Here is a 16,139-nt window from a genome sequence, read left to right on the forward strand (position 1 = left end):
TATGAGGTGCCAAACTTTATCTTGATCTCCAATTTTTAGTCCAAAGTATGCAAAGTATACTTTTTTCACAAAGTCTGCAATATTCTGCTGTTGCTTCAACACTGTATATTCACCACAGATGAAACAGAAACTGTCTGGCGAATTAATACACTTTTGCAGAGCCATCACATAACGGTTGAAGAATGACAAGCTAACATGAATTGTGATTAAAAAGTGTGAACAGCCTGGAACCAAAACCTGATGATGATTCGTGCACAAGTGTGACATGCAGGAGACAGCAGGTCAGTGTCTTTACACGAGACGTCACAGTGCTAGCCACACCCTTTGCACTGCTGACCGGAGATGCTGCTATCTGCCCTGTGTCTCCCTCCCACTGGATTCTTCAGGAAAGATTAACCCCTTCTACCATTAGAAGCATAGACTTAAAAATTGCTTAGCTTATGTATATATTGGTGACCATCAGATTTATAGTGCAATTATTTTTACATAACTCGGACAAACTCTTTAAAGGTTTTTTTTGGCATTTTATATCATAAATGCACTTATGTGAATTAATTAATAGTAATTTGGGATTATAAATATGGTTAAAAAACCATAAAATAAAAAAAACCAAAATTTTTAAAAAATTGATAAATTTGAAGACAATTTTGCATGTTGTTGCAAATCATGACGTCTAGGAGTTTTTTCATTTTTTATTTGTTTTCAGCACACCAAAATACATGGAAATTAGATAAAAATAATCAAACAGCTTTTTAGTCACAGACCTGTGCAATTAGTTATGCAGAATATTTACTGAGTGACCTTTTGAGTTCTACCATTTTTCAGGAATAAAAGAAGTGTCTTCCTTTCTAACTTTTCTTATCCTTCTCTGAATAAAGAGTAAGTCAGGAGAACAGAATACAAATAATGTTAAGAGTAAAAATAAAAATAATGTTAAAAGAATTCATTAAAACCTCCAAAGATGAGAAAGGACATATTTGATATTCCTGTTTCTCATGCTATAGATGATTGGATTGAACAGGGGTGGAAGCAGGGCATAGAGAACAGTTAATCCAATATCTAAAAGAGATGGAGTGTTAGAGGAAGGTCTCAGATAGGCAATGCATCCACTTAAGAGAAACATAAACACTACTGTAAGATGGGGAATACAAGTGGATAGGGCCTTTTGCCTTCCTTTTTCAGAAGGGATTCTTAACACTGTCTTGAATATCACTCCATAAGATACAACTATAAAAGTAAAACAACTTAGTCCAGCAATGATACAGGCCACAAGAATTCCAAACTCAAGTAGATTTATGCTAGAGCATGATAGTTTAAGCAACTGTGGAATATCACAGAAGAATTGGTTGACCACATTTGAACAAAAATGGATGGAAAAAGTGCCACTGGTATGCAACATTCCATAAAGAATACCTGTAAACCACACTAGAAGGATTATTTCAGCGCAGTGTTTCCAATTCATCACCATCTCATAGTGCAATGGATTGCAAATGGCAACATACCGATCATATGCCATTACTGTCAGGAGGGATAAATCAGAAGCTTCAAAACATAAAAAGAGAAATACCTGAGCAGCACAACCAAAGTAGGAGATTTGTCTGGTGTCCATGAGAGAATTTATCATGGATTTGGGGACAATGACTGATACAATAGCCATGTCCTGTAGAGCTAAATTCGTAAGAAAGAAATACATGGGGCTGTGCAGTCGATTGTCAAAAGCAACTGCAGAGATGATCAGAAGATTTGTTGTTACAGTTGCCAGATATAACACAAAGAACAAGAAGAAATGCAAAAGCTGTAGATGCCGATTATTTGAGAATTTCAGAAGCAAAAAAAAGGGCACTGTAGTTTGGTTCTCCATCTTTTATTTATAACAAGGCTGGCATTACTGCAAGGAAACAAAGGAGGAAATTCAATTAGATAAAATTTTGGAGGTGGCATTTTAATATGTAGTGAGAATTGAAAACATCAAGAAATATAAAACATGGATGCAATGAACAGAGGTTATGAAAACAGGGATGTAGGATGGGGATAGCAGAGTACAATGTTTCCCATTTTTACCCATCTGCACTTCATGACCCATCATCAACCTCACATTTTTTCTACTTTCCTCTTTTCAGCTGTGTTATCCCAGGTAGCGATCAAAATCATTGGCTGGGAGTACAACAAAGTTGGTTTAGGTCTATTTTCATCAATGGAAGATTACTCTGAATAATCTGACCCATCATATTGTGTCTGCACTCCTACAGGATTGTGATAGTGTTGGAAAATTGGAGAAATCCAATGTATGATGCTTTGTGCTTCTGGGAGAAAGTGAGTATAAATCTACACTATAAATATAAAAATTATTTGCTATATCTCTTACTTGGAAATCTCGAGAACACACATTTCCTTTTTGTATAATCTCTCTATGTGTGTTAAAAAAGTGATGCCAATGCTTTTATCTCACTTTCCTTACCAGATATTAGGCTAAAATAATAGCACAAAAAGCTTTTAAACTAACAGTAAATACAAGATTATTAAACATGTATTTAATAGCATAGTATTAAGTAGAAAATGATAGGACTTAAGGTACAAATTAACTGCTGTGTTGATATCCACTTAGTGATAAGCACACAATTATATCACTGTTAAATACATTTAATCAAAGGAGCTCAAATATCAGCAGAATAAATTAATAAATCCCCTTGTCGAACAATCAGAAGCTAATGAAAACTCAGTTTGAAAAGGCAGTATCCCATCCAATATAAACCAAACACATTTATAGTAGGGTTTAGACAGAAAATGAGACACAACCTATTTCACCTTTTTACTCTGATATCTCACCATTTTTAACAATGTCGAAATCCATGTTACTATATGTTCAACAATAATACTTAACTTGTTTAAAAACACAGAAATAAATACACATTTTACTATGCATTTCTTTTTTTCATATACAGATAGATGATCAGATGACTTTGCCAATGCTAATGCATCCATTTGGGATCAGTGCATGCATGAAGATTTGCTCCAAATTTCTGCAAATTATAACTGCTTTTTATTCTTCATAATTATCATGTGGAAAAGATTAGGGTTAGGGTTAGTTATAACAATAACAATAGTTATTCAAATCCATTTTCAACAATGAAAGAATATAGGAAATATTTGTTATAATCACAATCCCTTAAATGAAAGTTCAGTTTAAAAGGAGTCTCTCTTTCAATAGATATCTATATTCCCTCTACGAGACTTTCAATACAAAATGATGCAACCCAGTCAAAATATCATACACAACCTATTATGGCTCTGAAATACACAACCTATTATGGCTCTGAAATCCTATATATCAGTATTTTAAAAAATGTGAACCTAAGTTTTCAATGATTGAAAAATGTTTAAAAAGAAACAATAAAAAAGACATTTAGAAATATTACCATCCATTTCTTTTATCCATATCCATGGAAATTGTGAAATGACTTTTAGATGATCATTTTCCTATTAGTAAATGGTTCACCTATTCAATTTTATTTCAAATCATTTACACATATGAAGATGTGATATAATTTTTTTTCCAAATTATAGAGTAAAAGGTAACATTAATACAAAAATAGATCTCTCTCCAGATTGGAGTCTGATTCATAAAAACTTTGTTACAAAATGTTAAAAATTGTCTTTCCTACATAGCTTTTATATCAGAACACTACCGTAAGCAATTATTTGATTCAATTATCTTAATTATGGAAGAGTTATAAAGCTAACCTTGTTATTACACACAAAAAATATTGAAATACTGTAAATACCAATTTGCTCCTTTTCTGTTCATCTTTCAATTCATGTGATTTGTTTGAGCCTGTAGATTATTTATTCTATGCTTTAAAAGAGTGTTAAATATCTTACCATTAAGTCAATGCTATCCCACTAATTTCCATGTAGTGGAACATCTACAGTATATACAAAGATTTCTATTCCAAATGTTTATTAATAACTGTGTTCTTTCCCTCAAGAGACTTGTATGCAAAACTGACTTCTTAACATAGTTAGCAAACAAAAATAAAACTGATTTCTCTGTGCTAATTAATATAATTGTTAATTAAGAATGCAATAGATTCCCCCCAAATGCTCCAGGACTAATTATTATATTGCATAATTATATCTGAGCTTGTTAACAGAATTGGGGCTACAGTCATACAAGTAGAAAAAATTGTGAGACGAAAAAATATGAATCAGATGAGAAGAGTTCCCTGCACTATGTTTCATTATTTCTGATTCTCTTTCACCTTCACCTTTCCTCTATTCTGCATGGTACACATGTTCATTGGGGGGGAGCTTGAACTAGGTAAGCGCACATCAATAATGCAAGGTTAAAAAAATTAACTCTTTCTGCAATTAAAAAAGGGCGAAAGCAGTATCAGGAAATCGATAGAAACGTAGTGAAATGCCAATGGTTAAACTCCAGTGACATTTATGTGGGTATCCAAAAAGCAAGATAATTATTGCACTGTTGAATTCCAATCCATATTTCTTCGAAGAGTGCATTTGACTGCCTGATTAGACTGAAAATACATCCCTAAAACAGGTCTCATAGAATGTGATGCAATATAAGCCTACAGATTCTTAAAAAATAACTATAATATGTATACACACACACACACACACACACACACACACACACACACACATAAATATACTTGAAGTATGTGGATCTTTAATTTTAGGTAGAAATATTTTTGTTAGCAAATTGTTGAGAGCTGATAATTGCAAATTTTATTTCTTTCCCCTGTGTACAACTTCCGCAGGAAAGCCAATTCAAATTCCATTGTGCAAAATATCAAGAAACAAATTTTAGCATTTTTTATATTTCAGGATATGTAATATTCAGAAGCATTCACAGTAAGAATACATCTAGGGACAGATTGGTAGAATGACTGCTTTATGCATCTGGCAATTCAATAGTTTTGTCTGGGTTGAAAGACTCAAAGACATAATTAGAAAATTAAGGGACAAATGTACATCCCATTGGAAGATCACAGTATGTTATAAAATGTACAAGATTCTAATACTCGTCTAGTAGAAAGTTAGTTAAAGAAAGAAAAGCTACACTTATTATTTGGCAAGGATGACCACAAGAACGGTTACATTGAAAAAACAGTTGATCAATATTTTGATGCCACTCAATCGGTTAATACATACATTAAAGTCTTATATTTATATATGAAAGGGGTAGAAGGTAGCCTTTTATGCATGTCACAGAAGTCTTGAATATCTCAAAGTGTTTCAGATCCAGCAGGTCTTATTGGTTCTGATCAATCTCATTTCTTCCTTGTTACAATTTTGGATTTAACCTTTATCTTGTTCATGTTTTACAAACCATGCTTAAACACAACATGCCTTAACAGGATGCTTTAAAACAGTTGAAAACTATACAGCAACAATGTCAAAAATGATCTTGACACCAAAGAAATGAGGAAAGCATTAAAAAAAAATCAAACTGTATCCAAGATGTTTCTCATCTGTATAAAAAGAAGAGAAAGAAAAAAACAGTCAGGCTTTCAAGATTATAAAAGTATAATTCCAGTTAAACTTCAGCAGTTGGTTTCTTGACTGTCTTACATCAAAAGGAAACATATGAATGGGATTTTGGTGTAACAGCATGGGTAATCATATTCTATAACTTTGATGCAGAGTAGTGGCAGTGAAAATGACTATTATATTTGGATAAGTTTAATGACACATTTGGATTTCTCCATATTAAGAAAAATCTAAAAGTTTAGAGTCCTTTAAAGCTAACTTGCTCGTTTTTCCCTTGTACTCGCTCAATAAAGGGGATGGGGAATTTTCACATAGTTTCAAAGCTCTTCATATTTGTTATGGTCTATAACTTTTGGTTACCATCCAAGAGTCTTGGAGACTCTCAGATGAAACTGGCATTAAAAAGACGCTTGAAGGGTATGGGCTCATTTCTATATGCCACACAAAAATATGAATATGAGGTGTGTGGATTACACAGAGATTCCCACACAAATTAAGTAAAAGTTGAAAGAGTTTATTTAATAAAGCAGAACTAAGAATAACAACAACTGCAGAGTATACTATTAACATGAAATTACATAAATAGGGCACATACACAAGAAAAGAACCATAAATGCAGGCAGTGGTGGTATTCAAATACTTTAACAATTAGGTTGCCCAAGATACAGAGGTGGGTTGCTTCAAGTTTTATTACTGGTTCTCAAACCACGCGCTGCATGCATGTGTGCTATTCTATGTAAATTGTTCTTTGTGTATATGCAGAACAATTTACAGTGAATTGCACATGCACAATGACTAAAAACCAAAATGGTGGTGGTCCAGCAGCTGAATCAGGAGCAACCCACCTCTGCCAGGGTCAGGTTGGCTGTTGTGAGAGGTGTGGCCCATCCACATCCTCCACCGCAAACGTGGAATGATCCTCCTGAGATGAACAAACTGATCCTGGGTGAACCGGTTGTTAAATTTTCACTGTTTGCCAAAAGGCTGTTTCCTATGGTGCTTTTCTGCACATTGGTCTTCAGCTGTTTTAGCGATCTGGATTAGGCTTATTTCAGAGGTGAGGTTTCCAAGGAATGGGGAGGGGGTTACCATAGAGACAAGGAGTTAATGCTCCGGAGACCATGTGCAGGAAGGTGAAGAATTGGGGGAAATGTATGGAGGGTTGTAGCTGTGTGCAGGGACTATTGGTCAGTCTGTGGGTAAAAGTGAGAGGGGCGAAGAATTAAGTTGGCAGCATGATCGAAGCTGGATCCAGGGGGGATACTAATTTAACATCTGTTTCACCTGAAATGGTGCAAACCAGCTGAATCCCACCATTGAATACAGGTGCACAAATATAGATGAAAATTTTATATCCTTTTAATTTAAAGGTCTCATTCTCAATGGAAGATACTGATATTGCCTAGATGATGCCACTAAGCATATTGCACCTTTCAAAATATGCTCCTACTGAGCCATTATTTGGTGAATCTTCATTTAAGTATAGATGTTATATACATTTAACTAAAATAATTTTTTAAAAAGTATTGGACAGATGGCGGCATAGATGATACAAACCTGGATAAGGCTTTTGGAGTATCTTTTCATGAGCTTGGATTAAATACTTCTCTGGAACATTTCAATAAAATATCAACCTGATGTACATTTATTTATATTCCTTTTTTCAGGTATTATACAATAAAACCTGTCTTATATTTTCCACTTTGTATCAATTTAGTGTTAATTAAATCTTAAATGATATTCTATATCGGTTTTGAATTATACCTCTTGATCTTTCATTTCTGGTGATTCCCAAAAGGTTATGGTAGTTAGTACCAACTTACTCATCCTGCCCACCCTGTTTTTCAATTTCCCAAAGGAGTTCTAAGGGAAAGAAAGAATGCTCTGGTGTGCATGTGTTAAAAACAGTTTGATGTAGAATTTAATGAATCAAGATTAAAACCAGAAGTCGGTGAGGTCTACTTTTGTTGTAGGAACTAAGCAAAATGGGGGACTTTAGGGCCATCACTCTCCCTCTCCTCAGTTCTAGGAAAGAAACTATGGCAAATTCTTTCTGAAAACCCCACCAAGAAAAAATGCAGGTACTTGTCAAGGCAAATGTTGACTTAAAGGAACAAAATAACAAAAAGAGTGAGCAACTGATCATTTAAAGTTTGAAGCACATAAAGCTTTCCTTTGCCATATTATCTGAAAACAATGAAAGAAAGCCATTTTATACAGGAAAGCAAAATGAGATTTTTTTTTAAAAAACAAATCCTATTCTCCATTGCACATATTTTCCACAATGACATTACTCCCCAATACTCACTTCATCAAAAATCAAGGGGAGTAACCCTATGATATGCCAGAAGCTGTCAAACATCCACAGTAAGCACTCCAAAAGTGTATTAATAATTAGTGATGCAGAATATTTGCTGAGTGACTTTTTGAGTTCTACCATTCTTCAGGAATAAAAGAAGTGTCTTCCTTACAAACTGTTCTTTTCCTTCTCTGAATAAGGAATAAGGCAGGTTAATGGAAAAAAAGAATACCAATAATGTTAAGAGTAAAAATAAAAATAACGTTAAAAGAATTCATTAAAACCTACAAAGTTGAGAAATGACATATTTGATATTCTTGTTTCTCATGCTATAGATGATTGGATTGAACACGGGTGGAAGCAGGGTATACAGAACAGTCAATCCAATATCTAAAAGAGATGGAGTGTTAGAGGAAGGTTTCAGAATGGCAATGCACCCACTTAATACAAACATAAACACTACTGTAAGATGGGGAATACAAGTGGATAAGGCCTTTTGCCTTCCTTTTTCAGAAGGAATTCTTAACACTGTCTTGAATATCACTGCATAAGATACAAGTATAAAAGTAAAGCAACCTGTTACAGCAATGACACTGGCCACAAGAATTCCAACCTCAAGTAGATTTAATCCAGAGCATGATAGTTTTAGCAACTGTGGAATATCACAGAAGAATTGGTTGATGACATTTGAACAAAAAAGGATGGAAAAAGTGCCACTGGTATGCAACGTTCCATAAAGAATACCTGTAAGCCACACTATAAGAATTATTTTAGCACAGTGTTTCCAATTCATCACCATCTCATAATGTAATGGATTGCAAATGGCAACGTACCGATCATATGCCATAACTGTCAGGAGGGAAAAATCAGAAGCTTCAAAGCAGAGAAAGAAAAAGAATTGAGTAACACAACCAAAGTAAGAGATTTGTCTAGTGTTCATGAGAGAATTTATCATGGATTTGGGGACAATGGCTGAAACAATGGCCATGTCTTGTAGAGCTAAATTCGTAAGAAAGAAATACATGGGGCTATGCAGTCGATGGTCAAAAGCAACTGCAGAGATGATGAGAAGATTTGTTGTTACAGTTGCCAGATATAACACAAAGAAAAAGAAGAAATGCAAAAGCTGCAGATGCCGATTATTTGAGAATTCCAAAAGCAAAAAATAAGGCACTGTAGTTTGATTCTCCATCTTTTATTCATGACAAGGCTGGCATAACTGCAAGGAAAGAAAGGAGAGAAATTCAGTTATATAACATTTTGGAGGTGGCATTTTAATATGTGGTGAGAATAGAAAACATCAAGAAACATAAAACATGGATGCAATGAACAGAGGTTCTGAAAACAGGGATGTAGGATGGGGATAGCAAAGCACACTGTTTCCCATTTTTACCCCTCTCCACTTCATGACCAATCATCAACCTGACATTTTTTCTACTTTCCTCTTTTCAGTTGTGTTATCCCATGTAGTGATAAAAACCATTGGCTTGGAGTACAACAAAGTTGGTTTAGGTCTATTTTCATCAATGTAAGATTACTCTGAATAATCTGATCCATCATAATGTGTCTCCACTCCTAAAGGATTGCGAAAGTGTTGGAAAATTGGACAAATCCAATGTATGATGCTTTGTGCTTCTGGGAGAAAGTGAGTATAACTCTACACAATAAATATAAAAATGATTTGCTACATCTCTTACTTGCATATCCTGCGAACACACATTTCCTTTTGTATAATCTCTCTTTGTGTGTTAAAAAAAAGTGATGGCAATGCTTTTATCTCACTTTCCTTACCAGATATTAGGCTAAAATAATAGCAGAAAAAGCTTTTAAACTAATACTTAAATACAAGATTATTAATCATGTATTTCATAGCATAGTATTAGGTAGAAAATGATAGAACTTAAGCTACAAACTAACTGCTATTTTGATATCCACTTAGTGATAAGCACACGATTATATCACTGTTAAATACATTTAATCAAAGGAGCTCAAATATCAGCAGAATAAACTATTAAATCCCCTTGTCCAACAATCAGAAGCTAATGAAAACTCAGTTTGAAAAGGCAGTATCCCATCCAATATAAATCAAACACATTTATAGTAGGGTTTAGACAGAAAATGAGACACAACCTATTGCACCTTTTCACTCTGATATCTCACCATTTTTAACAATGTCGAAAGCCATGTTACCATATGTTCAACAATAATACTTAACTTGCTTAAAAACACAGAAATAAAAAGACATTTTACCATGCATTTTTTTTTAATATACAGATAGATGATGAGATGTCTTTGCCAATGCTAATGCATCCATGTGGGATCAGTTCATGCATGAAGATTTGCTCCAAATTTCTGCAAATTATAACTGCTTTTTATTCTTCATAATTATCATGTGGAAAAGGTGCCAATGTTAAATATATAGTTAATTCATTTTTAAAGTCTACACAGAAAGCTCTCCAAATCTGCCTTTACCACTAATCAATGCTGTCCCACTAATTTTCATGTAGTGAAACCTCTATCTACAGTCATAAATATATCTATTCTGAATGTTGATTAATTTTGTTTTATTTCCCTCAAGAGACTTGTACACCAAAATGAAACTGACTTATATGTGCTTATTAACATAGTTAGCAAATGTAAATAAAACTGACTTCTGTGTCCTCATTAATATAATTGACCATTAAAAACACTATAGCTTCCCCAAGGATTAGTTAGCATATCACATAGAATAATAATATCTCAGATTATTACCAGAATGAGGGCTGCAGTGTAAATTCTGAAAGATGAAAAACAATCAAGTGGCAAGACCTCCCTGGTAAAGGTTTCATCATTTGTGATTCTCTTTGACCTCCAGTTTTTAAAAATCTCACCCTCTATCCTGCATCCCACATGAAGGGGAAGAACTTGACTGTAAGGACCTGCCTCGACTATCTTCTCAGGAAAGCATGATTCTTGAAACAAATCATAGTTCAAAAGATACTTTTACTGAGAGAAGTGACAGCAGAGAAGTCAGGCAGAGTCTGGAGATTCTTGTGTGAAATGTTAAGCTAATTTCTCCTGTTCAACCCTCATCTAGTGCCCATGCCCACTGGTAGCCATTATGATTCCACAAAGGTTTTATGAGATGGGATAGTGATAAGCAATCATCCTTAGGGCACCATAGATTTGGGTAACACGCTGGAACTGGCTGGTGGGAATCCATCATGATGGAACAATCTCCCTCCCTAATTCCCATGCAGTTACAGCAAAAGTGAAAGCATTCAAAGAATTCAATTCCAAGAAGCATACCCACAAGAAGCATACACCCTCCTTTTCAGAATGGCAGAATTCCAGCAGGAACCAGATATTGACCTTGGCTAGGTATGTCCACATATCTAGAAGTGGATAATAATTCTGCCAATTACAAGGGGGAAAGGCCAAAAAGAAGTCTATGGAAAGCTACAGAAATCTAATGGAATGCCAACAGTTACTGAAGGGGAATAGTAATAAGGATACAAACTTGTTGGTTTTAGTAGAAATATTTGTTTTCTGTAACGCACATATATTATGCCTTGTATTTGTAACATATAAGCTTGCACTCTGTCAGTGCCTTTTGTTCCCTGCAACTGACTTCCTGTGGCACTGTTATTAGGGTCTGTAGAATATCTGGCAAATGTCAAATCCTTGCCATTTGAACTCTTATCAATCTGCAGTCTATGGGCATATAACCTATCCAAATGGAACTGTAAAGAGCTGTAAAACTGACACCTTTGATATGTCCCCCTTCTGCCTGAGAAGGTATCTCACCTTTGATCTGTGCCCTTCACAACAGGGGGCCAAATGGCCAATCCTGGGAACAGAGGAAAGAGATACAGTTGGTAAAACTAGTGAGGAGTGTTGTAAAGCCAGGATTTTATTCTAACTGTATAAAAAGCAGCTACACCTTCTCTAAAGGGTAGTTCTTCCTCGCATATCCTTGTGGTATGTTGGGAACAACCGACCATCATGTCTTTGATCAAAGATTAAATTCTGGTTGTTATTCAAGCCTCTGTTTAAGTTTCATGTTTGGTTCATTGTGACTTGGATGTGTTCTCAACTTCTATGGGTCTCAACGTATTCTCAAACCTTACATTACAAAACAAAATAATAGAATAGGTGGCATTTGTGTAGGAGTCAAAAAAAGCAGGATTATTATATTGTTGTATTGCAAGCCACATTTGTTTGTAGGGAGAATGTAGCTGCCTGATAAGATTACTGATACATACTAAAACAAGGCTCAGGGAATGAGATACAATGTAAGCCCATACAGACTTATAAAACCTATAATGGAGTAAATAATACCATAAATCCATTGTAGTCAGTATAAAATCTCATAGATCAGATACATAGTGGTTAATATTTAGAAAATGAGTTATACAAATACTTGTTTTAGAAAATCGGTGTACAAACAATATACACATGCACATATATACACATAACACATACATATACATATATAGTATAGAAGCAATATTAAAATTTTTTTTTCAGAATCTCCAGTTTAGACAGGACATATCTAACATTCTTATTTCTCATGCCATAAATGATTGGATTGAACAGAGATGGAAGAAGAGAATACAGAACAGTCAACGCAAAATCCAAGTAAGATGGGGTATCTGAGGGAGATCTCATACAGACAAAGCTTCCAGTTAATAGTAACATAGATACTGCAATAAGGTGGGGAAAAGAAGTGGATAACACTTTTTGTCTTCCTTTTTCAGAAGGGATTTTTAAAACTGCCTTGAAGATCATAGCATAAGACACAAAAATGTAAGTTAAAGAACCTAGTGCAGCAATGATACTGGCAACAAGAATTCCAACCTCAAGTAGATTGAAACCAGAGCAGGATAGTTTAAGCAACTGTGGAATTTCACAGAAAAATTGATTGACAATATTAGAACAAAAAAGGATAGAAAAAGTGCCAGTGGCATGCAACAGTCCATACAGAAGACCTGCAAACCATACTACAATTGTTATTTTAATGCAGGCTTTCCAATTCATCACCATTTCATAGTGAAGTGGATTGCAGATAGCAACATACCGATCATATGCCATGACTGTCAGGAGGGATAAATCAGAAGCTCCAAAGGAGACAAAGTTCAAGACCTGTGCAAAGCAACCAAAGTAAGAAATACGTCTGGTGTTCATGAGAGAATTTATCATGGCTTTGGGAAGAATTACTAAAACAATGCCCAAGTCCTGTAGAGCCAAATGCATTAGAAAGAAGTACATGGGGCTGTGCAGTTGATGGTCAAAAGCTACTGCAGAGATGATGAGAAGATTTATTGTTACAGTTGCCAGATACAACACAAAGAACATAAAAAATGTAAAAGGTGTCTATGCCAACTTTTTGAGAATTCCAGCAGCAAAAAGTAAGAAATTGTTTGATTATTCATGTTATATTTCAGACAAAGCTCCAGGGCATAACTGCAAGGAAACAGAGAAGGGAGATGTGGTTAGATCAAATGTGGAAAGTGGCATTTTGATATGTGGTGAGAACAGTAATCAAAAAAGGATATAAAATATGAACAGAATGAAGAGAGAAACAGACTATGGAAAGAATACATGTAGGATGGACACATTAAAGTAGAAGAGTTCACCTTTAATTTCTGTCCATTGTAATCCACACATTCTAAACAAACAAACACCAACCTTATATTTTCCCCTTCTTCTTTCCTACTCCCAGTTAGGTTATTTTATGTCCCGATTAAAAGGATTGCCTATGGTTAGGAAAACCCTGCTGAAGTTTACTTTCAGACATAGAAGATTACTTCTATTACAATCTCTTACAACTCATATAGGATTGTGACTGAGTTAGAAAATTGTTGGATGTGCTTGTTATGTGTGTTGTTTGTGCTTCTAGAAGGAGAACAATGTAAATCTAGCAAATAAATATAACAGTAATTTGCTGTATCTTCCACTTGAAAATCTTGAGAGGAGATAATGTGGTGTGTGTGTGTGTGTGTGTGTGTGTGTGTGTGCGCGTGCGTGCGTGTGTGTTGTGTGTGTGTGTGTGTTATATGACAGACAGATGGAATTATGTTTACATCTACTTGAAAAAAGAAAAAAATAGTATAATAAGCTCTAAGTCTGGTACATAAATACTAGAAACCTAAACGTGCATTAATGACATGTAATTAAACAGAAGAAAAACACAACCTTATACATAATAAACATTGGAACACTGGAAAATATTTTTAAGCTAGAAATCAGATATTGACAAAATGAATGAATATATTCCCTTTTTCAGCAATCAGAGGGAAAGTCATACTTCAATTTGAAGAAACCATTCTCCCATCAAATACAAAACTCTATTCCATCCAAGAGAGTTTGGCCACAAATTGAGATGCAGCCATGAACTATTACAACCATGAACTTTGAGATCTCAGAATTTCTTTCAGCAATGTGAACCTACATTTTCAATAATAATTCTTTAATGTTTTAAAATAAAACACTTAAATATTATCATTTTTAATTCATATCCAGGGAGATTTGAAATTACATTGCTGATGCTAATTTTCCTATGATTGATATAATTTTCAGGTAGTGAAATTGCTATCTGCAGTTAAGAGGATCTTCTTCTGAATGTTTATTATGTTATTTTTTCTTCAAGAGTCTTGAAGACCAAAATAAAACTGACTTCTACGTGCTTATTAACATAATTAGCTATCAGTAACTTTATAGCTATTTCAAAATACTCCAGTACCAGTTATCTCATAACATTAATCTATCTAAGAATGATGCTAACAGAAATAGGACTGCAGTGATTGCAGCAATCCAATGTGAAGGATGAAACATGAATCAGGTGAGAAGAAGTCCCTGAACCATGTTTCATCATTTGGTATTCTCTTTCACCTCTACTTTTTAAGAAATCCCACTTTCTCTAGGAGAACAGCTGATAAATTGGTTAGTTAAGCCCAGTTAAGCACATATCATTAAGACAAGAGTGGAAAATAAAAATGGAAGCAGAAGAGGAAAACTTCAGGAAACCCATAGACGCTTAATGAGTTGCAATAAAACCATGGAAACAGTGGAATTTGTATTGAGAGTGTCAACACACAAGATGATAGTTAATTGTTGTATTCCAAGCTACATCCCTTTCGAGAGTCCATTTGGCTGTTTGGTAAAAGTAAAGGTTTCCCTCGCACATACATGCTAGTCATTCCCAACTCTGGCTGTTTGGGTACACTGCAAATACAGACCTAAAACATAGAATGAAGTATAATGTAAGCCTCTGGAGAGCTATAAAATAGTTGTAATAGAATAGTAGAATAAGTAATACAATAAATATGTAGAAATAAGAAAACTCACAGAAGCACAGCAAATAAAATTTAAAAAGAGAGTTTATATAGATACATGTTTTAAAAATCAGCGTACAGATCCTCAGTTTTGTTGGTTAATAATTTTTGTTTTTCTGCCATAAATTGTTCCCTGAAATAAGGTAATATTCTCCCCTGTGGTCTCTACCATATCCCCTGAAGAACCAATTAAACTCATATGGCAAAGCATCAAGAAAAATATTTCATCCTTTTTCATATTTCAGTATTTTTTACTCAAAAATTTCCAAATATTACAAAATAATCCCCACAAAATTAAGATATATACAAGATAAGATACAAGGATTAGAAGATCCCTAGACACAGATTTTTGAATGTCTGGGAAAAACAGCTACAAAATGAAGAAAAACTGAACATCCCAGTGAAAGGGGAACCCATGTACAGGGAGGCACAAGGTACATAATGTCAGAAGAATAATCATTCCTTCTAGCAACGATGACGAGGTTGGTGATGAACAAAATGAGCAGATGGGAAAGTGAGCTGCTGTGAAAAGAGGTTTTATTTTGGAAGCCAGGAGCTCCAGTGACAACAGAGTTGAATTCTGAAATAGAAAAATAAGCATCAAAACTAATATATAAATACTAAATTCCTTAGCATGTATTTAATTATTTATAATTATATATAATTGTGTATAATTCAGTTAAAGAATGAGCTTTACTTACAACATAAATCTTCTATTAATATTCACTAGGTCAGTGGTTCTCAGCCTTCCCAATGCCACGACCCTTTAATACAGTTCCTCATGTTGTGGTGACTCCCAACCATAAAATTATTTTCGTTGCTCCTTCATAACTGTAATTTTGCTACTGTTGTGAATTGTAATGTAAATATCTGATATGCAGGATGTATTTTCATTATTACAAATTGAACATAATTAAAGCATAATGATTAATCTGCCAATCTTGGTTTGGGAGAAGATCAGCCAGGCTGGGATTTTCCAGGATAAAACAACCTTCCTCCTTGCCTCCAGCAGC

The 16,139-nt window shown here is 34.5% G+C and overlaps 3 protein-coding genes across 3 annotated transcripts; all 3 read right to left on the reverse strand.

The window, feature by feature from the left end:
• Nucleotides 1-946: 946 nt before the first annotated feature.
• LOC148046205 (olfactory receptor 14A16-like) lies at nucleotides 947-1,861 on the reverse strand. Its single transcript, XM_087711943.1, has one exon. The coding sequence runs from the start codon at nucleotides 1,859-1,861 to the stop codon at nucleotides 947-949; it is 915 nt and encodes a 304-aa protein (XP_087568069.1).
• A 6,226-nt stretch (nucleotides 1,862-8,087) lies between these two features.
• LOC148046206 (olfactory receptor 14A16-like) lies at nucleotides 8,088-9,002 on the reverse strand. Its single transcript, XM_087711945.1, has one exon. It carries the CDS (start codon nucleotides 9,000-9,002, stop codon nucleotides 8,088-8,090), a length of 915 nt encoding a protein of 304 aa, XP_087568071.1.
• Nucleotides 9,003-12,301: 3,299 nt separating this feature from the next.
• Nucleotides 12,302-12,883, reverse strand: LOC106544412 (olfactory receptor 14J1-like). Its single transcript, XM_014060670.2, has one exon. It carries the CDS (start codon nucleotides 12,881-12,883, stop codon nucleotides 12,302-12,304), a length of 582 nt encoding a protein of 193 aa, XP_013916145.2.
• Between the last annotated feature and the right edge of the window lie 3,256 nt (nucleotides 12,884-16,139).

This window comes from Thamnophis sirtalis, unplaced genomic scaffold, assembly GCF_051295495.1.
Source record: "Thamnophis sirtalis isolate CommonGarterSnake01/CBP01778 unplaced genomic scaffold, rThaSir2_p1.2 scaffold_4, whole genome shotgun sequence".
Taxonomy (NCBI): Eukaryota; Metazoa; Chordata; class Lepidosauria; order Squamata; family Natricidae; genus Thamnophis; species Thamnophis sirtalis.